This window comes from Antedon bifida, chromosome 2 (genome assembly GCF_963402885.1).
Source record: "Antedon bifida chromosome 2, ecAntBifi1.1, whole genome shotgun sequence".
Taxonomy (NCBI): Eukaryota; Metazoa; Echinodermata; class Crinoidea; order Comatulida; family Antedonidae; genus Antedon; species Antedon bifida.
Genome location: NC_136227.1, coordinates 14,715,161 through 14,742,613, shown reverse-complemented (window position 1 = coordinate 14,742,613; position 27,453 = coordinate 14,715,161). Strand labels below are relative to the sequence as shown.

The 27,453-nt window shown below is 30.3% G+C and overlaps 1 protein-coding gene across 1 annotated transcript; it reads left to right on the top strand.

The window, feature by feature from the left end:
• LOC144835469 (uncharacterized) lies at window positions 1-26,179 on the top strand. The gene is made up of 23 exons (XM_078690553.1): window positions 1-33; window positions 70-168; window positions 1,074-1,190; window positions 2,428-2,521; window positions 2,946-2,981; window positions 4,278-4,832; window positions 6,603-6,765; window positions 7,414-7,517; window positions 8,858-9,061; window positions 10,046-10,254; window positions 10,726-10,815; window positions 11,148-11,306; window positions 11,444-11,689; window positions 12,104-12,298; window positions 12,532-12,696; window positions 12,786-13,061; window positions 13,812-13,907; window positions 14,212-14,485; window positions 15,153-15,233; window positions 16,584-16,628; window positions 17,088-17,612; window positions 23,775-23,819; window positions 24,232-26,179. The coding sequence occupies exons 1-23, from the start codon at window positions 1-3 to the stop codon at window positions 24,255-24,257; spliced, it is 3,837 nt and encodes a 1,278-aa protein (XP_078546679.1). The 3' UTR covers window positions 24,258-26,179.
• The last annotated feature ends 1,274 nt before the right edge of the window (window positions 26,180-27,453 follow it).

Sequence of the window (27,453 nt, the reverse complement as noted above, 5' to 3'; positions counted from 1 at the left end):
ATGGTCATGCTTCTACTGTGCATTGCTAAAGAGGTTTGTTGTATGACATATTATAATCTATTTTTTTAGGATGGAAATTCACCACTATTGGAGGCTGCAGCCAATGGTCAAACTGCATGCTGTATGACATTAGTTGATGCTGGTTCAAATGTGAACCAGCAAAACAAAGTAAGTTGTATACACAGTCTATCTAGTAATTTCACATAATTATGCATGTATTATTGCATCGTATTGCAAATATCACAGTGTATGCCGGTATTACACAAAACTCAGAGGATTATACTATTTGCTGCACCTACCCCCTCACCATTTCGCTCCATCACTAGGACAGCATAATCTGGATTTTTTTTACCATATTATTATCCAAGTTGATCAGCTACCACCATTCAATCCTGAATGTTAAATGTTCTTTAGGCCTATATTTGTTATCCTCAAATTAGTGCATTCTATTTGTGTACCACACTCTATGCAAACTTCCTATATCTGTACCTGGCTAGTGCCATGATATTATTGTAGGTATTATTGATTCCACTGTAAATTCACCAACCTATTTATAGAATCTTAAAGCAAAAAGTATATAAAACCATAGAGATATTGAGATAAAACCAAATATTTTATCTTTTGATTCAAAAAGATTTGATGTAAAATAGTTTAAAAAGCTGACAAGAAGCTTTTGTATAGCATTATAATGAATTCTAAGCTGAATCAAACATAAAGTATTATAACTGATATCCAAGTATACCATTTTTATCGTCTGCAATTTGCAAAGTATATTGAAATTTCACTAAAGAACTATGTCCTTTAAATGAAAAGGTTTTTTCTCTCCAGATATCTTGCTAAATAAATATGCTCTTTTTGTATTCAGTAAATATAATCAATCAATATAATCAATCAAATGATAGATAAGTAATGGTAAACATTCAGTAGGTTTTGATTATATTATTTATAAATCATCCATGTTTCGTAAATGAAATTGGAGAGTTTTTACTAAAGGGTTGTATGTACAATCAAAATATAATATTCACAGTATTAGTACAGCTTGTGCACTTTGTTTTTTTTTCACTTTTTTCAAGAATGGAGACAACGCTCTGCATATAATTGCACAACAAAACCTTACTTATGAAGAGCACAAAAATGCCTTTGTGTTCTTCATAAAGGAAGGACGTATGGACATTAGCAAGAAAAATAAGGTTAGTTTGTTATTAAGTACTGCAATGCAATTATTTTAATAATAAAGTTTAGTTCTATTCTTTTTTTTAAAAAGTTATATAAAATATAACAAATAGAAACAAAAAGGTTTATTATTGTTTGTTGATATAAAGTTTGCGGTACACCATGTATATTAGTTCTGAAAAAAACTGTTGATTTTCTCGACGTTTCGATCAATATGCTTTGATCGTCCTCAGGAGAATTATCATTGAAAATATTACAAGCTATTTTCTTCTTGTCTGACCCTCGAGCAGTCTATTGCCCATCCACCTCCTCACATGTACCTGTATATTTGTTTGATGGAATTAATTACAGAAATATTAAAATTAATATCGTATATATTTATAGTGATTAACATTTCTTTTTTATTTTTCCATTACAGTATTCACATTGTATTGTTAAATTGTAAATCTAAATTGAATTGTTTAAACAGCATGCTTCCATTATTTTTACTTTTAGTCTCATATTTAACTGTATACTGAAGTATATGTTATATAATTAAATACATATAATATAAATAATGAAACTACATAAGTATTTGTTCTATATTTCTTTAAATTATAGTTGTTGACATATCATTTGATATTAAATTTATCTTCTCAGTTGCTCATCATTAACATTTATTTCAGTTGCAGGTTACTTTTGGACTATTAGTAAGCTACATGATTTAGTCCAAAAATGATTTATTTTGTTCAAATTCTTTCAGAGCATTTATTTAATTAGTTTAGATCTAATGGCATGTGTGGTTATTATATGGCTTTTGAAAATAATGATAAATATTTTATTTCAGCTGATTTCACATCATGCTTTGAATTAACGTGTCCGACACCCTGGGAAAAATATCGTGGCAAATGGGTTTAGTGATATTAATGCATAAAATCGCACTGAGTGGAAGTAGATTTAGTCCAGTGGCATATTTTTTTAAGATATTGACAAAAGTAAAGTTATTGACCTTTGAAATATCTAGAATTTGCCTATTATGAAATATATTTATTTAGTCTGTCATAATTTGATTTTTTTTAATGGCCAGGGTTATTTCACATATTAGTATTATTTAGTTTGGCTTATCTTTTGGTTTAGTATGTTCTTGCAAATTATGAAATTAAGCTGAATTTTAATTTTTTTTTAAAAGAGTAGCTGAGGGATTTATCAGAACTTATGCTTATAACTAGAATTGCTAATATTGTTATTTTAAATCACAAACACTTTGATTGTCAGAATGGAGAGTGTGCATCTGATATCTATAATGAAAATGTGTGCGATAAATACGATGGTGAACAGAAGAAAACAGAAATACTTGCAATTTTGAATGGTAAGTTAAAAAACACATTGTGCTGCAAATAAAAGCATGAACTTCTAAAAATAGAATTAATGATCACTTTTTAGTAGTATTTGTAGTCAGTCATATAGTCAAACAAATTAAAAAATATGATTTATAAAAAAAAAGTAGATTGATTCAAATAGCGGCTCATCTCAACTACTGTTGGTACAGGGTATGTTCAGACTCGCAGCGTTAGGTTTGTTATCTAGCACAAGGCGTACGGTACTTCATGTAATATGGTTTCAGTTGTGCATTTTATCCTGTCTTCCATTTTGTGTGCTACTAATTCTGTTATAAATATCTACATGTTGGTCCCAAAGGTAATTTATATGTTTGTCCTTTATATCCTACATTATTTCCAATCTGTAATTCTGCACTGAAAAGCTTGATATACACATTCATTTTACTTGTTTAGGTGGACCTTTACCTTACATCGAAATGACATCGTCAGGTATGAATATTCTTCAATTTCAATGCCCCACAATAGGGCTATTGTTTCCAAATCTATAAAAAAAAGGATTTAAAAAATTTGCGGAACTGGGGTTGCAAATGATAGAGTAGGTCAAGGGTGATCGATTCATACCAAAATATTCTGAAAAAAATAAGTAGGTCAAGTGTTATAACGTTCGTAAAAGCCAGTTACTTATTCGTCGTAGAGGGCGTAGACGCAAAAAGGTTCGCGGAACTGGGGTGGCAAATGGTAGAGTAGGTCAAGGGTGATCGATTCATATCAAAATATTTTGAAAAGATTAAGTAGGTCAAGTGTTATAACGTTCGTAAAGCCAGTTACTTATTCACCGTAGAGGGCGTAGACGCAAAAAAGTTCGCGGAACTGGGGTGGCAAATGATAAAGTAGGTTAAGTGTGATCGATCCATACCTAAATATTTTGAAAAAATTAAGTAGATCATAACGTTCGTAAAAGCCAGTTACTTATTCGCCGTAGAGGGCGTAGACGCAAACAAGTTCGCGGAACTGGGGTGGCAAATGATAGAGTAGGTCAAGGGTGATCGATTTATACCAAAATATTTTGTAAAAATTAAGTAGGTCAAGTGTTATAACGTTCGTAAAAGCCAGTTACTTATTCGCCGTAGAGGACGTAGACGCAAAAAAGTTTGCGGAACTGGGGTGGCAAATGATAGAGTAGGTCAAGGGTGATCGATTCATACCAAAATATTCTGAAAAAATTAAGTAGGTTAAGTGTTATAACGTTCGTAAAAGCCAGTTACTTATTCGCCGTATTGCAACAACAAGTTGATGCAATAACAACTCAATTAGACAGTTATTACATATTAAAATCTGTTTTTTTTTATATATTTGTGACTGTCCCTTTAATTGAATTTGAATAAGGAACTAGGAACTAGTAACCAACTTCACAGACATGTTAAGCAAAGGTATGGCACTGAGCTCCGCACTCAAACACTGGCGTCAGTGAAACTGGAGAATTCTAAGGCTTTAAACTCTCTTAGAAGAGTTACGACCTGTGGATGATGCGCATGTTTTTCGGTCATCCACATTGGTGGTGAATTTCTTTGCTCTTTCAGTCTTAACTTTTGATAGTAGTTTAGTCGGTTGTCACTTTTCCCTATTTTGTTAAAATACTTTTTAATCAATAAGGTCAAATTCCTTAATAGAATAGCAGAATAAATATAAAATCAATAAATTATTATTATATGGTACAGTTTTGACTCTTTAACACGTAATGATATTATTATTATCATTAATGAATCATATTATTACTATTATTAGAATTGAAAGAGGATGATTACAATGAACTGCTTGTAGAGGTATCAGACTGGTGGAAGAAACATGGAAACATTGACATGCTGAAAGTGTTACTTAGCGAGTTCACGAATCGTGATACAACCATTACTTTGAAAAAAATAGAGGATGAAAATATACCCTATGATCTGATTAGTTTACTTAAGGGTCCTGGACTTCTCAAACCGGCAGACATTGGTATCCTCATTGAAGCTACTAATATATGCGGACTTCAGGGGGTGCAAGACGTGATTGCGAAAATAGTGAAATTACCAAACTTCAAATGCATTCCATTCAAACATTTTTCAGAGCATCGAAGAAAATTGATAGCGTTTGGTCAGCAATTGAATACAGAGAACATAGTAACTATTGGCCGCCTTAAAGGCATTAAGGAGGTCAACGAAGACACAGATCCGTTTTTATTAATCTTAAAATTGGAAATGAAAGGCACACTTGCAGAAGGAGAGAAGATGGACAAATTCATTAAACTACTTACAGATATGAAGATGACGAAAGAAGTGGAGGCATTGACAACATTAAAAGGTAAAGCAGTATAAGCTCATTCATAAATATAGCAGAAATAACTTGATATATAGGTCTGTAGTAGAATGGTTTTAGGGAAACAAATTATATTATTGATAAAAGGCTTTATAATATTATATTCATCAAAACGGATGTTGTAATACTGTACTAAAATTAGGAAGTGAACAATCAAGAAGTGAAGCTGGACCATCAAGCAATACAGAAAGTATGTTTTTTAATTTTTTTTTCAAAAAGTGAATATTCTGTTACTGCAATCTGTAAGTCAACATTGTGTTACAAATTCACTTTGAGTATTGTACTTATTTAATAGCATTCATATGCGTTTTAACGATCTAATAAGGTCACAAACTGCATTATATGTAAAAATAAATACTAGGGTCTATAATGTTTCGTCTTTATTAAACGATATAAATAAATAAGTCGATTCTGATAATTTAAAAGGCCTGCCATGCATACCTGCATGCATCGCACGCAATTTGATATTTTTTAACCTAATCTATAATTTTAACGCTCTAGTGAATGATTTCAATGCCATTTTGCAACTTGTATTACAGTTTTGTTCTATAAAGTTACCAAAAAGTAACACAAAATGAATATCAACGCTGTGGTCTTAGATTCTAGACATTACTTCAATAATTGAGGAAAAGTGAGGAAAAACGTAATCAAAATGTCTCAGAATTAACAATTATGCATTTTTAAATGCAAGTATGAAATTAATTTTAATAAAAAATTATGAACAATTGGAGCTTACTGTAAAATAAAAAGTAATAGTATAGTATATTTATGGGAAAAAATGTTAACAAGATGCATGAAATAAAAATGTTTTAAATGATATGTCCCATCCGTAACAAAAATGTCTGTCCCGTTCCGACGAAAAATGTCATCAATATATTTGTTTTAATATGATAGTTTCAAAATATTTGTTTATAATGTATTACATATAGTTCTTAAAAGTAGAAAACAAAAATATTAAATTGTGGTATTAATACTTTTAACTGAAATGTAAAAAACACCCCAAAACTACTATTAAAATGCCGTGGACGAGACAATTATGAATTTTGAAATGCATATAGGAAATTTAATAAACACAATATGTCTTATAAAATGCTTTACCATGTACAATAGGGACAAAGAATAACTATATCTGGCAAAAAAATGTTCAAAAGATTCATGGTTTGTGAAATAATAAGGATTTAAATGATACTGAATATCTCGTCCGTAACAAAAATGTCCTGAAATGTTTTTGAAATATATTTTCATCAAAATATAAAATTTTTCAAAAAATGTGTTAATAATCTAATGATAGACCTCAGGAGAAAATGAAATATCAAGATTTTTGGCATCATTAAAATAAATGTAAAAAAACCGCCTAAAACGTCATGGACATTTATGAATTTGAAATGCATGTATGGAATTAATAAACAACAACATTTTAATTAAATACTTGAATTATGTATTATTGAGACATAAAGTAATTATATCTGTTGATAAAACAGTAATAAGATGCATAGTTTATGAAATAAATAGAATTTTAAAATGTCCTGTCCGTGAAATATGTTTTTTTCATATTTAATATTCAATAACTTAGAAACTATATATCAGAAAAATAAAAAAAATGTTATTTAATAAACTTCTACTTTGAGAAATGGCCAAGAGTAATATCAAAATCAGTAAATACAATTGTTCAACCCACGGACCAAATACTGTGGAATGCCCCATTTGGTAAATTACATTGATTGTGTACTAATTGTAATAAGTTTTATTTTCAAGACTTAACTCCTGTGGAGATACAGGCTCGAGGACCAGAAGCAGTTAGAGCATTCAATGAAGCTCTGAAAGAAGGGAAAACTGAAGTTAAACAAGGCAGAGTTATTTTTGTAGGTCTTGAAGGAGTAGGAAAAACTTCTACTATCAATGCTTTGCTAAAGAAAAGGTAAGCAAATCTATTAAAACTGTCAAGTCAAATTAAAAGATAGCACACACATACAATTACAATTAAAAGTGATTTTCAAATAAAGTAACAATAAAATACACTTCTCAAAAGAAGTATTTGCACTTTCTTTTAGTTTCATGTTACAATATTGTTTAAAGGTTATTATTATTTACATTATATGTAAGATACACTTTACAAAATTATAAACAACTTAACATCTTCAATAGCTGCCAGAAAAATAAAGGATCATGTCACTAAATATGTGTGTGCCTCCATCTGAAAACCAGAGTTTTTTCCACTAATGAACTGAATTGTGAACATTACAAACACTGAAAATATAAAAATATCATTTCATTACCATCTCATTTTACCACATTTCCTATTAATATACAAACATTTTTCTGAAGTGTGAAATTGATTGACGAAAGGGTGTAAAACACATTAAGTCATCGGACATTGATACCAAGAATTCATAAATACCAATTTAATGTAATTTTGCCTTTTCTACAAAAAAAGCATATTTTGTGGCCCTAACTAATATAATATGACGTAGTATAAACAAATACAGTATTCTCTACCAAGAAAGCATTTTTTCTTGTCATTTTTGACATTCGATATTTAATTTTATAATCAACATTTCTTTTATAGTTTCAATCCAAATCATGACATAACTGACGCTATAGCAACAACAACGGTGTGCACTCAAGATGATGTCGATGAAACAACATTGAAAGAAGAACTACCAGACACATGTAAGTATTAAGATGCGTGAAATAATGGTTCATAGATGTTAAAAAAATTGTTTGTAGTACATATAATTCCAAGTATACTGTCAAAACCAACCAACATTTATTGACACAAGTATGCAAATATTTCTTTTGTGACAAACCCATATTTTTCTGGCTTCAGTAAACTCATTATTTATAAAATATAATAGAGAGCTTTCGCTATCTCGGATCGGGAACGAGAACCAGCTTCTGTATCTTGGGCTACGAGCATTAGTTAATTAAAATTTCACATAAACTAATGACGTCATACACAAAAAACCCTTACTTTCTCGGCGGCTCGTTCCCGATCGAGATAGCGAAAGCTCTCTAATAACTGATTTTACAAGATTTAAAAAAATACATTAACCTTCATATACATGTCACAAATACAGAAAAGGGTAAGCCAGGCCAGTGTATTGCATAATCAGTGATTATTCTATTATTTATTTTGTAATGGTAAACAAAAGGAAAATGTTAATAACCATAGATATAAAACAAGTAAAAACTACAAAAACTTTGATGAAACTAAATTTTAAACTAAATCTAAACTGCTTTTCTGCACACACATTTACAATTTTTAGCTAAGGAAAAAATTACAAGAGTAGAAAAATACGAGAGTGCAGAAGGAGGCCAAAATAAGTTTGGAGACAAATTTAAATAAATAAAAATAAATTAATAAAATAAAACTGGATGACAATCATAGAACATAACATAGATAAGGCCCTTGAAAACTTTGAAAATTAATTCATACAAATGGCTAATATTCAAATCAATCCACCGTGATTAAAAAGTAATTTTTTTTCTCTTTTATTGCTTTAAAAATCCCATGTTAAATCCTCTGTTGTTTTATGTATGATTCTTGTTTAATATTTATTTATTTAATCTGATTATGTAGTTGTATTGTCTTGTTTTATGGATGTTATTCATATAATTTGTTTTACATACAATTTCTTGATTACTACTTTAATTCAAACAAATTTTAAATAAATTGATAACTTGCTTCTTTTTACCTAAATTATTTATTTATAACACAGAACTGGATTTATTCTGTAATATCATGGATATATTCATTTTTCAAATGTGTGTGATGTATTTTTTGTTTTGAAAGCTTTGTACTATATTGCATTTGTTGGTTTGTTGTTAGGGAGCCGCACATCCTTTAGGCGACAGTGGGTTTCCTGCTTTTGCGACTCCTGAGCTGGCATGGCAAATGAATCAATTAAATGTGTGTTTCTTCCTTTTTAACATTTTAATAAATAATTAACATATTCATAGTGTACAAGCACAACAATAATATACAAAAACAAATTACACTTTTTTTAAAGCTTCTGAAATGTATGAGAAAGCAATTGCTAGAGAAGTGGTGAAACAAGTGAAAGGAAAACAAAATGCAACAGCATCTACAAAACAGGCTTCTGGCAATTATGAAAATGCTCCCATGAAGCATGTGAAAGAAGACAGAATAGAAGAACAGTCAAAAGAAAATCCAGCAGAATCAACTATAACAGAAGAAAGCAAAATGGACGAGGGTAATAAAAAATGATAATAGGAATTTCAAGTGCAGGGCGTATTATTATTACATTTCACACCATTTCACTGTCTGCTCTACCAAAACTAAGCACTGAATTTTACATGGGCTGACTTGTGGCCTGGGCTATTCGATTTATTTTTATTACTTTTTTTCATTTATTCGATATTTGATTTATTGTCTCTTTTTCTTTATATGTTTACTTAGTTAACTATATTATTTTAGTTTTAAAAGGATCTTATACGTGACAAGAATAATTTATTCTTCTAGTATAAATCCTTAATATGATTCTAGCTGCTTTATTGTCGATCATGTAAACTTTTTCTGTATTCATGTCATAAATAAAAAAAACATATAAAATAAAAAGATGGAAGAGGTGGTTAAATTGAATAGAAGTTTACTTTAAAACAGTTGGTGTCTTCGAATGTTTGATCCATAATTCAAAACAAATATACTTTGCCTCTTTCAATTTTTGGTTTTTTAAAACTATGGGCCTCTGCGTCTCGAAATAACTAGACCTACTATTTTCTGCTCATGTTTTAACCAGAAACTATATTTGTTATTATTCTCAAACAAACTCAATGAAAGAGGAACATCTTTAGAGGCATGTGCCAAATTCTCCTCTTAATAATTGACAAGGTTTTCTTTCAAGATATATGGCAATTGAAAAGTCACTATGACAAGTCTTCTTGTCAATCAGGAAACGAAAAGCCAAGTAGAATCATTAGAAAAGCAAACTCAGGACCTGAAATCATCAGAAACGTTGATATTCTGTAGATCCTTCGTTATTTTCACTTTCATTTTTAAAAATTAAATTGTCTGACAATGTACTTTTCTACAATAATTATTAATTTTAATTACCATTTATAAAATAATCAGAATCCTATAAATTATCCTAAAAAAGTCCTATAGAAATTACATACAGAAACATGATATTGATATTTTATTTGTCAACTAATACAATATTTTACAATTTTTAATTTATTTAAATTACAAACAACCAAAAATATAGAACAAGAAACATTTCAGAAAGATGGAAGTGATGACGAGACAAAGATTCCTTCAAAAAGAGAAGAAGAATTAATAGAGATTGAGTTTCAGAAACAAGGAAGTAATGACAATGTGACTAGCGACAAGTTTGTGATGAATATCTGGGATTTCGGAGGACAACCAATTTATCATGTGATGCAGCGGGTAAAGTAGTTACATTTCATTACATGAAGCCCTTTTCTCACAGACATGGAAGCAAAATGCAGGGAATATATATATATATATTGAATATTTTACCCGAAGCCTGCATTACCCACTCCGACAGAATGTCAGACCAGCATGGTATTAGTTTATATATATTCCCAACATATATTTCTGTGAGAAAAGGCCTAACAAGTTAGTTCTGCCTGCACAGGTCTTCCTCCTCTTATATAAGACTAACAAAGTTAGGAAAGGCCAACACTAATATAGTAACAAAACAAACTTTAAATGTTATTCATAAGAATTCTAGTACTATGGTAAAATAGCTATGTTTAGACATGATATTTTAAATCTAAAAATTAAAACACTATGAAACAAAAACCCTATACAATTCTAAATTTAAATGTTATTGATAATCAAGCATTTTGATATATTTACCATTCATTGAATGTCACTGTTTTATTGATCTCATAGATCTTCATGGTATCTTTTGCTGTTGTATGCGTAGTATTCAACCTTTGTGATGATCTTGATGCCCCAGCTAAAGTTTTGGATCCAACAACTGTAAGCTCACTTTTATTAGTTTTTAAACACTATTTTCAATTCCTATATTGTGATTACTTTATAGTGAAAAATGTATACCTCTGCTCTGAACAGATCTTAAAGTTTTAAGACTTATCAATTAGCTTCTCACATCTTATCCATAGACAATTTAACACAAAACTACAGTAATAAATGAACATTCTTTTCCTGCATTACTCAATAAATGAATAACAATAGATTGAACAATTACATTTTTTTCAATTGTTGTATACAGTATTATACATGATCAAAGAAATTAAAATTGAGTGTTCTACAAACATTTTTTTGTTATCATATGTACTTATAAAATTTAGGGTGAAAAGTATGACCACAGAATGACAAATCTGGAGTTCATTCTTTCTTGGATTCGTTCCATATACACAAACAGTAGACCTGATGCAAAGATAAATGGTCAGCCTTGTCCTCCTGTATTATTGATAGGTACACATTTAAATGGTCTAAATAATCAAAAGGTGAGTTGAAAGACTGTAGAGAAATGACTCTTTTGTAATAATCATTTTTTGATGGAATGGAAGATGGTGCCATGTTGTTGGATAATAATAGCTTTAAACATGAGAAACTACAGTGATTAAGTGTCTCTTTCTTTCAGGTTAAAGAAATAAAATCTAAAATTTGGGAAGCCCTAAAAGACAAACCATATGAAACTATGGTGTGTTCAACTATTTTTACCATTGAAAACAGTGTACCATTTAAACAAAGCAATGCTTCTGCCATCATGAAACAAATACTGGATTTGTCAAAGAAAATGATCCGCACTTTGCCAATAAAATGGTTGCAAGTCCAGCAGGAAATCCAAATCTTGAAAAAGAAGCACATCTATTTACCAACTTTTGAGGTTAGGTGCAAGAATTAATAGAAAATAGCGTTCAATGTAAACAATTAATGAATTACCATATTAAAAATGTGGCAATTTCTTTTATAAAGAAAAATTCACAAATAAGGTTTACAGTATTTGTTCTATTAGTCAGATCTCAATTTTCAGTATACCACCATGTTATTTTCAGTTTACATTGTAATTGGTGTAAAATCCTAGTTAATACGGGTCTGAATAAAACAATTACTTGTAGTGAAGCTTTCAGTCAACTACCATTTTCACTAATAGATGTACTTTATATATAAAGTTAAATCTCTTTATAGTAGGTATTTATTGTACTGTTACATTGTCATATTATTTGAAAATTTATGAAAGTATATTAATAAACTTTTCATTATAATTGTTTTACGTATGTTCATATCTATTTTTGAACAGATCCAAGATGAAGTACTTAAAAAAATCTGTAAAGTAACAGACGGTCACAAAGTTCTGCTTGAGTATTTACATGACATTGGCATGATCCTCTACTACCCAGATGACAAGGATCTAAGAGATATAATAGTTGTAGATTTGATGCGACTAGTTGACATGTTTAAAACAATCATCACTGTAATAGACCATGACGATATGGTTAGTAATTAACAAAAATGATGTTTTGCATACTGTGCAGCAACATAATATTACTGGCTTCTAAATTTAATTATAAATAACTTTTGATAGAAAATAACTTCACTAAAGTTACAGGTACCCAATCATATGAACTCAAAGATCAATACTTTTTTTCAACTATACCTACCAATGTTACTCTGAATTAATAAATTAAAATTTGATTTTAATTGTATTCTATTTTTGTAAAATAATAGGTACCAGCTATGAGACCAGCTTGGAGGATGCTGGACCAAGGCATTTTAAAAGGTGGATTGCTAAAACATCTGTGGGAGAAGTTCTGTGATTCTGATGAGATATTATCATTCTTTGCGTCTCTCATGCAAAAGTTTGGATTAGTGTGTGAACAAATAAATTCAAAGGTATTGATACTAATTTCATTAATATTTCAATTTTCTAGCCTATATATAGCCTACTGATCTACTTATTAAATTATTTTTTGTTTACACAGAATAATGAAAAAATTTTCTACGTTCTGTCACGTTTGAAACCACATGCCTCACCACCACCTGGATTTAAAAAAAAGCGTGCAGTTTCTCTATTTCATGATTTTGGTAGCTATCTTCCAGATGATCTTTTCCAACGTGCTGCAACAAAGTTTATTGAGAAATTTCAAATGGAAGATAAAGAACCTGTTCTATCCTATGAGCATGTAGAATTGAACATTGATGCTGATCACCTAGTCATTCTATATGTTACTACCATTAAACAATGCCGTATGTTACAGGTACATTTTACAATTAGTACCATATTTTTAATGCAATAATAAATTTACCCAAATTTACAATAAAATTACTTCGCAAACTAAAAATATTTTGCAGGAAATATGAATTTTGTGATTTAGTGTTGTGTAAATGCTGACAATTTTGTGTAAAATTGCTACTATAATATGATGTTTAAAAAAAAGATACATAAATACCAGATGTACTTTTGAAAGAAACATTTGTTGCGCAACGTAATCCTACAGAAGCCAGTTTGGTTTTGAATGCTTCATGCTTCAGCTCATCCGATCATTGATGAAACACACTGTAGATTACGGAGGTTTGCCCATAAAAAAACCCATGCTGATGTCTTTCTTTTGTTTGCATTAAATTTACCACTTGATCAGTCCAGAGAGACCATGTGACTTAATTGGTCCACACGAGTTCCACTGTGGGTATTTGCGTCCAACCATCAAATAGCCAGATTCCAAAAAAGCTCTGCCAATCACAGGAAAGCTCAGCTTTGATCGATGAAATCACACCACAAAATGGTGGTTTTGTAGTTGAGCTTCACAGAATATTCAAAAAATTTGCACCCCTTCCCCCACCCCTGAAAATTGTAATAAATATTTTCAAAGGTAACTTTTAGGAATTGTTTTTGCATTTTAAAATTGTATCATGTTTTATACTATTGTATCAAGGGTCCCAAAGAAGATAGTATTTTTATTGTGAATGACTAAAAATAAATAAATTGTTTATTTTTTTAAATATTTCAGACAACAATAGTAAGAACAAAGAGCTTCAATGATAGTCCTTTAGAACAGCAGCTTACAGAAGATGAAATCAAGCCACTACCTGAAGCCTGTAAGAAGGTAGGCTAGTAGATATGAAAGTGACTAAACAACATCATATATATATACTTTATTTACAAAGTTGGTATAGGTATTTTGATTGATTTTTTATATAGATTTTGTTCACTAAAGAAAAATATAGTACTATACTGAAAAATTGATTTTGATCATAATCAGTTTCCATTCTGAATATTGCATAAATGATTTTATTTCACGATGTTCTGGATTTGATTATTTCGCTTCAGCTGATACTCGGGACTGTTGATTCTACATGCAATACAATTTTTAAATTAATTTTAATATTCTATATATTATATACTATTAGGTACTTTGTTTCCTCCAAGAGGAATTGAAAGTGTTCAGTCAGAGTGGTGCACGGGGTCTTAAAGTAAGAATGTGCATCCCTTGTGAATGTAGTCCAAACTTTCAAAATACACAAGTTCGTAAAGTGAGGATGTGCATTCCTTGTGCATCTAGTCCAAACACCAATGCTCATATGCATGTTATTAGCAAGTTTAACAAAGATTATTTACCTTGTGATGAAAGGAAAATGGATGTGAGACCTTACCGTAAATTGTTTGGTGATGAACTAACAAAAGGTAAACATATTTGTTGATTTTGTATTTATAAAATTATATTGGTGGGGTTTCAATTCCGAATAAAAGTTTTTCTACTCATGAACGTTTTCATGTATTTTGTTTGTCACAGTTCTTTTAAATAGAATGTTTAATACACTTGTTGCTTCAAGATTTTTAATTATTTAAACAGGAAATAAATTTGACTTTACTTTGGCAACTATACAAATAAAATACATTAACAACAGCAAAACAACAAAAATTAAGTGATTAAAATAGATAAAATACACATAGTTGTGTTGGTAGTCTATAAGTGCTAGCTTACCTGGATAAACCAACATAGGCCTTTTCCACTTCGATGGGGAGAACATAACTTGAAAAGTACAACAAAATGTAAAAATTGAATTGAATGCAGCAATCTTGTTAAGGATGTAGATGTATCAAAAGTCCATGATTTAAAAATGTAATATGACAGTTTTTTAATGATTATGACTTATGGACACTATGAATACAAATGAGGAAAATAAATTTGAAAAACTCCCCAATTTGCTTGTATATATTTCAGTTTCGCTATTAAGTTTTTCTTGTTTTCAACATTTTCTGTTTTGTATATTGGACCAGACTGCATTGTGTGACAGATTCAAAGGTGAATTTAAATAAATTAGAGTATTAATATATTTTGTAATTTTAGATGCGCCTTCTACATCCTCAAATCTACCACGACAACCACCACAAGTGGATAGGACAGACTATGCACGTCCTTTAATATCAGGTACAGTAGAATAGACTTAAATAATATTTTTAATACTTCTAAAATGCAAACATATACCGGTAATCGATCAATAATATGTGGTCTAAAATTATAAAGTATTTCTTATATTTATTATTATGTTATTGTTACTATACCTAAAACCAAAACCAGTCATTCTTAGTATAGCAATATAATATTTAACTAGCAGTAATAAATAAATGTAATAATAAAGTGCACTCTTCCCCCCTTTTAAATAAAAAAAAATTATTGACACATTTACGTATACACGTACAGCACCTTAATAAAAATAAAGAATAATTAACTTCAAACATGCTTCTTTCATTCCATCGGATCAAATATTTCCATTAGGTCTACATCCAACCAATTATAATCATAATCATCATTATAATGGAATATAGGTCTGTAGTAGAATGGTTTGAAGGAAAAAATGATTCTGCCAAAAAAAAGAAAGACAATTAACTCAGCAAGGAGACAAGGCCAGCCTAGGCCTATAGCTAGTGTACAATGTTCCTACATTACCACTGTTTACCAGCTAGGCCCTACAAAACTAAGCCTAGCCAGACTTTGGGGATCATCAAGCACCCCAAAAAGTATGGTTTTTTTTTCCTTTAGTGCCATGATGATTCTATTCTAAATTTTATTTCTGTCATTATTATTTTTAATTTTAAACATGGCAACAATGAATATATGTGTCATACCATGGAGTTAAGAATATTACTTATTCTTTACTCCATGGTCATACTTTAATATTCATTGTAAGTGCTGCTGGTAATTAATGGTATTAAGGCAGTGAACCCAACTATAATTTCAATAATAATAATGCGCTGCTCTCACAGCATTTATTAGGTCCAATAAAACATCGGAAATTCGTTTTTTGTACACTATTTAAAAAGAACGTTTAAATATATAAGAACATAGTACACACTATATAAAATTGCACAAAAACATTATACATAACAATAAAAATACATTATATAAAAATTACTTAAACAGAACCAAATTATCTAGTAACGGTGTTGTTGAAAACTGTAATTGACTTAGGGATAAATGATTTGGAATGTGGGATTGAAGTCGGATTAATGATGGGAGAAAATTATATTCTTTGAAGAGGGGAAGAGAAGGTTGTGATAGGCGTTTACCATACTTATTAAACTGCTATAAAACTTGACGTGCAGTTTGATTTATGTTTTGACATGGTACTTGGCAGTTTGGTTCTATAAAGTTACCAAAAAGTAACAAGTTAAATCTTAATATTTTATGTTTTTGATTAATTCAAAATGTCTCTTGGAAGTTTAAATAAAATGTCAACATGGATATTGTAACTAATGTACTAAAATACTTTCTTTTTAGATAAACAATCAAGAAGTGAAGCTGGACCATCAAGCAATGTAGAAAGTATGTTTTATTTCAATAGGGTTGGGGTGCCAATATTCTACTTAATTTGTGTAATGAGGTTGTCACCTTCTTAACTGAATTGGATTTCCAACAATTTATGCTATACAATTTCCGACAAACACATGATTTAGGCATAGACTTTGCAGATATTATTCATATTTAGTTAAATTTTCAAACTTATATACAACTGTAATGTCTAGTGGAATTTCATATTCAACAATATTTGATAGCTTTATTGTTGAGTGCAATATTGGCAGTTTTATTTTATAATTTAAGATTATATCATTGCAACATGTATTACACTTTATTCCTATAGGCCTACAGTTACCATTACCATAGGTTTAAATTCCGACAAAAGTTTTAGAAAAATTTTGTTTGATTACAGTATTAAATTTATACTTATTCTTAGCCTGTAATAGTATTTTAAATATACTGTATGTTTTTTTTTTATTTTCATAGAAATTTCTGATTGTAACTTTAAACTCATTAAAGTAAACTGTTCAGAGTGGTATGATCATCGTCGTTTACTCAATAAGCTGAAACTCTTGTATAAAGATCTCCTGCCAACTGGTGAGTTAGATGAAGCATCTAACACAACTGAGCTACTAAATTCCTTAATGGACAGAGAACATCTAACAAGACATGACTTAACTTTGTTTTATGAAACCATAAAAGTAACGGAACAATTTGGATTGGCAACAAAAATTAAAGAGAAAATCGGAGCATTCCCGAATGTTAGTGATATTGCCATTTCAAAGTTGTCTCGACACAGACTAATGTTGATAGAGTTTGGAGATAGTCTGACCAATAAAGATATGCAGAAAATGAATTCACATTTTAATGAAGCAAAACAGAATTATGAAGATAAATGGCATTTGATTATGGACCTTGAGGAAAGAAACGAAATTTGTGAGGAAGATATGCAACCATTTATTGACAGCATAAAGCTCCTACAACTTATAAGGCCTGTCCAAGTTCTAGAAGGTATTCCGCAAATCTTAGCACAATCTATTTAGCTATGGAATTTACATCATACAATCAGAGCATCTGTACTGTTTTTAAATACTAAACAATTATTTTTTTTATGTTCCAATGCATTCGTATATATATTCAAATTCAATGATGCACAAACAAATAACACAAATTGTACTTATTTGTACTTTATAATGTAAAATGTATGTGAACTTTAATATACAAAAAACATAGTTTCTTTGGCTTAAATGATGTGTGGCCTAACATTTACTTCTTGAATTTAGTATATTTAGATTACTTTGTAATTAAGTATACACATTATTATTTCATAATTTAATAACAATGATATAATTATAATTTTAAAAGTTTAATGATGTGTAGTTTGATTTACGTTCTGATGTGGTACTTTAGTGAATGATTTCAATGCCATTTTGCAACTTGTATTACAGTTGTTTTTTTTTTGTCTTTTGTGAGATTCACTCACTTTTATTTCATTCTTTACAATTGTTACAATAATCTATATCAATTTTTCTCTGCAGCTTAAAGTTTTTTTTTGTTTTTCTTATTTTTAGTATTTTACATATATAAAAAGTTAAAGCATTTAAAAAATAGACAAAAGTTATATAAAAATATACATCACATAATATAGGTTCACAATTGCCATTACAACATCACAAAATAAAATATACTGTAACTCATATAGCACAGTAAATAAAACTAGTAAGGTAAAACCATACTACAATACTAAGTATTGTGTCGTAATAATATTTTCTCGCTAAAATAATATTTTTTACTTTTTCCCATTTTTTTATGCTTTCCTTTCTTTTATACACTATATCACATTCCATTCTGAATAGAATTCCTTGTTTAAAAGATTTCCATAAGTTAAAATAACTTTTATTTGTAACATCAGCCAGTATCTTTTGTTTATAAACCGTGAAAGCAGCAAATGTATATATAAAATCAGTAAGAATATTTCTTGTTCCAATTACCAGATTTTGAAAAAATTTTGTTTATATGATTGGTACCTTTTAAAACAATCTCTATTTTTGTCCAAAAACTTTGAATAAATTTACAAGTAAAAAACATATGCTCCTCATCTTGTACCTCTCCACATCTACCACATATATTAGTATCTTTTAGTTTCCAGATAAACAACCTTTTGTTTGTTGCTAAAATTCTATTTAACAGTTTGTAATTAAAGTGTATTAATTTTTTATCTTTCATTTTACAAACTTTAGATAACCAACATGACTTCCAATCAATATTCAAATTATGAAAATATTTTTCCCATTTTCCTTGACAAACCGAAGAGACAAAAATTTAAATAAAGAGATAAATACTCTTTGTTGTGATGTCCTTATATCTATTCTTAATGACATTTTCTGTTATATTATAATAACAATTTTCCTCGTATTTGATTATAGTTTTCCATTGTATTGGTATCGCTTTTAATAAGCACATGTATTCATTTAACCAGTTTGTTTTGTACTTTAATTTTACCAACAATTCTTTTGAAGTTATGAATCTATTTTCTTTTATAATATCCTTCACTAAAATAATGCCACATTCAATCCAATGTTTATAACATAGTGATTGGTTTTTAAGTTGTATTAACTTATTACCCCACAACTGTTCATTCATTATATCATCATATGTGTCTACACTTCTTTTACAGCAATTATTATACTTTATGCATGCTTCCAACATACTCTCATAAAACATAGGCATTTTATGTATAAAGTGGTTTTCATCTGTCATGTTTAAAAAGAATATTTTCTGAACATAAATTATTAATATAAAATTTTGGAATAAATTTCCATTTTGCTTCATCTTCATGTAACAACCTTTTTAGCCATGTGACATTAAGTGCTTTTGTATGTAATTTAAAATCTGTCATTTTAATTCCACCTTCGTTTAGGTTTCCAATTAAGGTTTTCCTTTTTATTTTTTCAGATTTTTAACTTTGTTTGTTAACTATGTCATAAACATACTTTGGTACAGTAATAATATTTGCATTGTATGTAAGTTTTGCTAGTGCAAGTGACTTCAATATAATTACTTTCCCATAAAGTGTTAAATTTCTAGAACTCCATACTTTCAAAATCTTTTCAAAATCAACCAGTTTATCACTCCAATTTTTAGTTTCACAAGTCTTGTAATCATATCCCACATATATTCCTAATATCTTTATCGGCTTTTTTTCCCAACATAAATCAAGTGGTTTATCAATTCTATTTTTCCATTTACCCATCCACATAGCTTTTGATTTATGTTTGTTTAATTTCAAGCCTGACATTTCACAAAATTCTTCCACAGTGTTAACCGCTGTATGAAGACTCTTTTCATTACCAACATAAAGTATTGTGTCATCGGCTAACTGACTTATTCTAGCTTCGACATTTACATTTGGTAATTTAATTCCCTTGTAAATATTACTATTTCTTATATTAGAAGCCATTATTTCGACCACAAGAATATATAAAAGTGCCGAATGCCTCTTTCCATTCTGATGTTTTCTGATACCCATCCATTATTAATTGTGACACTCCCTACTCTGTTATACAGAATTTTTACCCATTCACAAAACACATTACCAAATTTTACTAATTTACTACTACTTTACTACTAACCGAGTCAAAAGCCTTTTTAAAGTCAAGAACCATCATAGCCCCTTCAATATCATTTTCTTCCGTATAATAAAGTAGATCTTTAGCTAAACGTATATTTTCCCCCGCAAACCTATCTTTAATATAACCTTTTGGTCTGAATCAATTAGTGACTTAATGACCCTGCGTAGTCTATAACTTAACACATAATTGGACGCCAGTTATTTAAATTTTGTTTTTCACCACTTTTAAATAAAAGGGTAATAACAGCTCTTCTTTGTGAGTTTGAAAGTTCCTTTGAATCAAAGGATTCATTTAACGCATCACATAACAGTTGTCCAACACCGTCCCAAAAGAAAATGTATAATTCTACACCTAGTCCATCTGAGCCAGGCGATTTATTTTTCTTCATACTTAAAACAGCCCCTTTACATTCCTCAATAGTGATTCTACCTTCACATAACTCTTTCTCTTTATCAGTGAGTGTATTCACTTTTGTCTTTTTCAGGTATTCATCAATTTTTTTTGGGCATATTTTAACACTTTCATACAAACTTTTAAAATGTTACAATCTTTCCATTATTGTTTAACAGGCTCTTAATTTGTTTATTTTTACAGTTTGATTTTTCAAGACCAAGAAAAAAAGATGTACTACGTTCACCTTCTTCAATCCATTTAGCCCTCGATGTTATCTGAGCACCTCTGGCCTCAACATCATAAATATTTTCTAATTCATTTTTTTTGTTTTCCAAAATAGTTTCAACATCTACATTATAATTAGAATCATTAATAATGTTTTGATCTAGAATTTGTATTTCTTTTTGTAATTTTTCTTTTTTTATATTTTGTTTTTTACTTTTTGCTTTACCGTATTGAATTGAAAATTCTTTAACTTTCGTTTTTATAATTTCCAATTTCATGACTGAACTCCAGTTATTTGCCTTGTTCGCTAATATTTCTGAAGAATGTACTTCTATTTTTACATTTATTTGGCGCATATACGTTAATAATAATAAGTGGCTTTCCATGTACAAGCAATTTTATAAAAATATATCTTCCGTCTTTATCAATTAAAGATTTAATAATGCTACATTCTAAATCTTTTTTAGAACAGAAACACCTCTACTATGTGAACTACCAACACTGTGCATGGCCTCTCCTTCCCAATTAAAAAAAGACTTTTTGATTAATTCATTTGTTAAATGTGTTTCCTGTAAAAGAATTATATCTGTTTTTTGGTCTTTACACCATTGAAATACTTTTTTCACTTTATCTTTTGATCTAATCCGTCTAGCGTTGAGGGTGATACAATGAAGCCAATTCATAATAGTGTTTTTAGTCGCGTGGAAGCGACTCTATAGTTCACTATGTCGGTCGGTTGGTCGGTCTGTCTGTCTGTCTGTCTGTCTGTCTGTCGGTCTGTCGGTCTGTCTGTCGGTCTGTCGGTCGGTCCGGTATCACTATGCGTTTTATCGCTTTCTGACCTTATCTTGATATCAGTTTAATCTAGCTAGGTCAATTTTTCACAGTATATTTCTTATGGCCAGGAATCAATGTGGTTATGTTTTCACGGTGCGCAATAAAAAATTACGCGGTCTACGCACGATTTAACGAAATCACGTTTGTAATCATATCTTCACAACCATGAATCACAATTAAATAAAATTTAGTACTCATAAATTTCAGGGCATAAATCATCATATGGCAATACAATTACGTGCGTAGCGCATGTAACGCATGCGTACGCGCGCTTAAAATTTTGAAAATTTATTTTCGATGAAATAAGAGTACATTTCAGGCAATTTTAAGCCTTTACAAAATTGCCATGAGTGCGCATATTTCTGCACTGGCTAAATCAACTTTTCCTGTAGTAGCAAAGTCTGTTATTGGTCGCATTCCCTTCACTGTTTTATTGCAGCTTCTTTCTCCTTTTTGTTCAACTGTCGACACTTGTTGCTTTTTTACTTTTTTTCTGTTGTTTCTTTTGTTTTTCCTTTTCTTGTTTGGTTTTTTTAACTTCTTGTGAATCTTGTGGTGTCTTATCCTCTTGACTAAAATTTCCGTTTGGATAGGCTTCTTCCACAATTTCTTGAACTTTTCCGTCTAGTTCCAAGGAATCTGATGCATTTTCTGGGTTTGCCGGTTTGTTAAGCAAATCTGTCAGCACTTCGATCACATATTCTGCTTTAGTTGGAACTTTTTTACCTACATTTTCTGTGTCACTGTCATCAACAATGGTTTCTTGTTCTTCTTCGCTTTCGCTTTCATCTTTCCCTTCACCACTACTTATGATAGTAGTAACTTCTTGCTTCTTTCTCTCTATCTCGTTTTCATCATCAAAAACTTGGTTGTCGCAATTGTTGGCGGTATGCCCGAGTTTGTTGCAAAGATGACATACAACTATGGATAGCTTCTTCGGACACGCGTTTACCTTATGTCCAAGCATACCACATTCGAAACATTTGAAGTCAACTACTTGTTCTTTGTGGAATAACCTGGCATTAAAGTTATTAATTTTGCAGAATCTTGGCAAACTGTTTTTAAACGGTTCAACAATTATCGCTCGGTCTCCATTAAGAAAACGTGATAGTTTCCCATCGATTCTAAACTTTATGTATTGTACAGTACTTTATACAATTTTGCAGCCCATTTTTTTCAGAGTGTCGAGTATTTCCTCATTCCTTACTGATAAAGGTACATCTTTTATCAAGATTCTGATTGCATTATCAGTGCGGTTGAGAAATGGATTAGTGTCATATATGTTTACGTGTCTACCCTTGATGTTTAGACCCGTAGTTATAACTTTCACCCGTTGGTTATGATCATTTATGTATATTCGCCAAGGTTCTTTACTTTTTGTACACCAACTAAGTGCTCACAATTGATTATTTTGCTTAGAGCAAAGTATATTTCTTCTTTTAGATATTCTTCATGATTATTTCGAATTTCGTCATCTTTTGCGAAAACCGGTTTTTAACTGTTATATTGACTTTATCTGCTGTATCCATAGTTACAAGCGGTTCGCCGAACAATAGGTATACTTCTTGTTCAATGAGGCGTAACTTGTGCAATAAGTGTTTGATCGGTTGCTAGGTAATAACAAAGGGTCTAACCGGAGGTTATTTACCTGTGTCGTTCGTATTCCGATCAGCTAACTCCCAAAGCACTTGCTAGCCTAACTCAAAACCGGGCTCAAAAAGCGATCTGAAGTTATAAATACAGCACTTTCTGGTTGAATCACATTTATCAATCACTAATATAGTGGGTAAACTCGATTGCGGTTTTTATTCCAGAATCAGTGCAAAAATTAAGTGTTTAATACTGGTAACTTTGACGTACTTTACGTTCAAAACGCCACCAATGATTCATCATTTTTATTTTTTATGTTTGGTCAGGAGTTTGGTTCTTTAAAGTTACCAAAAATACAAATAATAATAAGTTAAATCTTAAAATTTTTATGATTTATTCAAAATGTCTCTTGGAAGTTTAAATAAAATGTTATATAGTTAGTACTATTCATCCACATGGATATTGTAATTATTTTCCTAAAATTCTTTCTTTTTAGGTAAACGATCAAGAAGGGAAGCTGGACCATCAAGCAATGCAGAAAGTATGTTTACAGTATGGTATATATACATGTAACTTATAGGCGAAAATACCAGGGGCGGATTGCAATAAAGGTCTTAAGCCTAGTCTTAGAATAGGCTTAAGACCCCATGAAACCCTTGCTCTTAGATTTAAGACCATTGCAATATGAAGTCAATGATGTGGTCTTAGATTCTACGCCGTCCCCAGGCATGCCTAAACTAGCAGCGCGATGCGAGCGCACGAGTTAACGTACCTAGGCCAGCAGTAAATATCATGGCGAAATTAAATTATTGAATTAAAAAATTAAATTATTGTTATGGTATTTTAATCAAAACTTTTTTCCATTTCATATAATTATTTTTCAAATTTATTATAAATTTATATATATAAAACAAAAAACAAAAACATAGTAATTTGTCTTTACTTTGTTGTAGAATTATCAGCCCCAGGACTTGAATGAATTGTATCTGGATGATGTGACCAACATTCCCAAAGAAATCTGAACAAGATGCAAATGGTAATCAGCGAGCTCAAGTTCAAGAGTAGGAGAAAAGAAGAAAATGATTAATAAAGTTCATGCATTGACGAGTTTAGATAATTGATATGTCCATTCCTTCAATGACCCAAGTTAGACTACACAAACCAATAGTAGTGTTGCTGGTCTATGAGTGCTGTTTATCTTTAGTGGCGTAATGGCTATGAGCGCTCACTGACTAAACCCAGGGTTCCCGGAGCTTATGGGGGCCCCTTAGCAGTGTCCAGAGGGCCGAAAAAAAAATGGCCGAAAAGGGCTTAAAACTTCTGAGGCCTCCAGTGTTGGAACTTGGGAGGTCCACTTAGGTTTCCTAAACCAGGGGCCTTAGCCCTCTGCGTTATGCCACTGCTTACCTGGATAAACCAACAATAGCCCCTCTCTCTCCTAAGAGAGGAAAATATAAGAACTTTAACATAAATAACCATATCAAAACCCACACCCCGCCTGATAACGGTATAGTCCGTTTAACACCGCACTAATGAGACACACCTACCTCAGATTGTCATCATTTCTTTTCGTAACGCTGTTGTGTGTGTACGTCAACAAGAACTGAAGAATTCCTTGAAATTCCCGAGTGGAAAAAAAGAAAGGAGATCTAAGCGTCGTACTCTGTAATCACGCTAGTAATAATACGTGAATTATTACAGGCTTTGCTATCAGTGATTCGTTGAAAATCGATATTTTAGGGTGTTTCCATAAAATAGAAAGAGATACGTTTCAAGCCGTTATTCTAGGCTAGAAAAAGATTGACTAGACTATAAACCGATACGTTCTTAGAATTCCTGATTTGAACTACTAAGAAACAAAGATAACGAAACTAAGTGGCGTAATCTGTTATCACGCTAGTGAAATACATGAATTAGTACAGGCTTTGCTATCAATGATTCGTTGAAAATCGTTATTTTAGGGTGTTCCTTAAAATAGAAATTAAGAGATACGTTTCAAGCCGTTATTCGTTTAGAAGACTAGAATAGAAACTGATACGTTGAGATACGTTATCCTAGTGTTACACTAGGATAGAAATAGGACATTACTTCGTTAGGTATGTGTGTTAGGTCCGTAGGTTGCTATAGTATATAGTTTACTATATACTATAGTAGGTACTATATACCTTCAGTTTTGAAGGACATGTGCTATCTCATTTATATTGTAGATTTATGCATTAAGATTTTCAAATTTCCTATCTTGTCAGTATATGTTTGTCTTGGGTCACATGATTGGGTCATAGTTTTTAAGGTTTTGAACCAAAACACTCGACAATATATATATTTGTATTTTACATTTTTTATTTTGTTTATTTTGCAACCTGAAATAAGGTTCCTTTCGTGACCTTATTACATATATCTTATTTTTGTATTTACTTTTTTGTTTATTTCATGTTTTTTTAGTATATTTGTAAATTTGATTGCTATAAATAAATAAGGATAAAATACTTTTATTTTTGTAAATAAAAGTGAAACAAATTATATATTGTGTATACATTTTGTTTATTTTTTATCATGGTTTTGTATGACATATAATTATATAACAAAAATACAATAAATTGTAAGAAACAATGGAAACGAAGAAATTAATTGATAGTTTAACAGTTATAAAACAATGTGTAAAAAAAAGTGTAAAAAGGTTGAAATATAAATTAATTTGCAATTTGTAAATGTTATAGGTATCCACCATTTACAAGATATATTATTCAAAAATCGAGGCCTGTTATCATTATGAAAACTCACAAATAATCACATCTGATAACTATGACAATATTGACAATGATTGGTTGAAATAATGTATATTTACACACTTGTATTTTTACTTGTCATTAAGTCATCTTTTTTTTTATACATTATGATTTACTGTATTATATCTCTAAAAAAAAATATTTATATATCAAATATCAGAAATTATAATGTTTTACTCAAATATGAATGAAAGAAATATATGTTTATTTGATTTGATTTGATTTGATTTGATTTGAGTCTTCTTTACCTCAATATATTTCATAATTAAACCGATATGCTTGAATTCTTTGTTTGCTTATCAACTTTTAGGTCTATTTATGGGATTTATTACATTTATTTATCTATGAATAGAAGGATGTAAAATACAAATAAACAAACATTGAAAGGGAACACAACTAGAAGATACAACACAAAGTTACTGTATATTACAAATCATTGGTGGCGCTGTTGAAAATAACTTTATAAAACACTTGATGGCATTATAGGCGTATAATATAGCCTTTGTTGCAATTAATCTAATAATCATTGATGAATTCACTCTCCTGACACTAAATAGAAACTGTTACATACACACTCTTAAACAATTACACGTACTATGATAATTGTGCACACAGAAGCTTTGCTGTACACATACAGACAACTTGCACATTTAGACACATTGATCTAATTAACAAACAAAAAAAGGCAGAACTTTCACACCCTGGTCTATCAGTGCTAAAAAGTGTGTAAAATTGTAGGAATATGGACATCTAGATGCCTGGAAATGGCACTCTAACACTAGAACGTTTTGTGTACAATGTTTTCTTTTTAAACCTACATCTCCATCCACCTCAGCCCCAATCATGGTTGGGGCCGGCTGACTGAACACAGATTGATGCTGTTTAAAAGAATTTTCATTACAATAATCATTTTTAATTTTGTAAGGCTGACCTCAATTCCTCCCACTATACTTTACCCCTCTGTATTACTAAAGTTTTTTTAAATCTTAGTGGGATCAAGAACCCCATCTCGCCATCTATCAAAACCCCACCTCCCACCCCCAAAATCTTTCTGTTAGCTTTTTTATTCTTTTCTTTTTTCATCCTTTAAAAAATAGGTAAAGGAAGCTGTATATTTCCTTAATCAGCTATTGGTGGTTTATTATGCTCAATTATTTCCTTCCTTTATTTCCTCTCTGTAGAATAATGTCGCATACATCTCTTATAAAGAAACACAATATTACAAACCATAAAGTAAACATAAATCACCCAAAATCGATTTAAACAATGTTTTTAACAATAAACATTATATCATTAAAAATAGTTAATAATTAAAGATGTATTGTCCCTTTGACTAATTCCAAAAAAAAAAATTTTTTTTAATTTTGAAAAAAAGGTGGTCATTTTGAA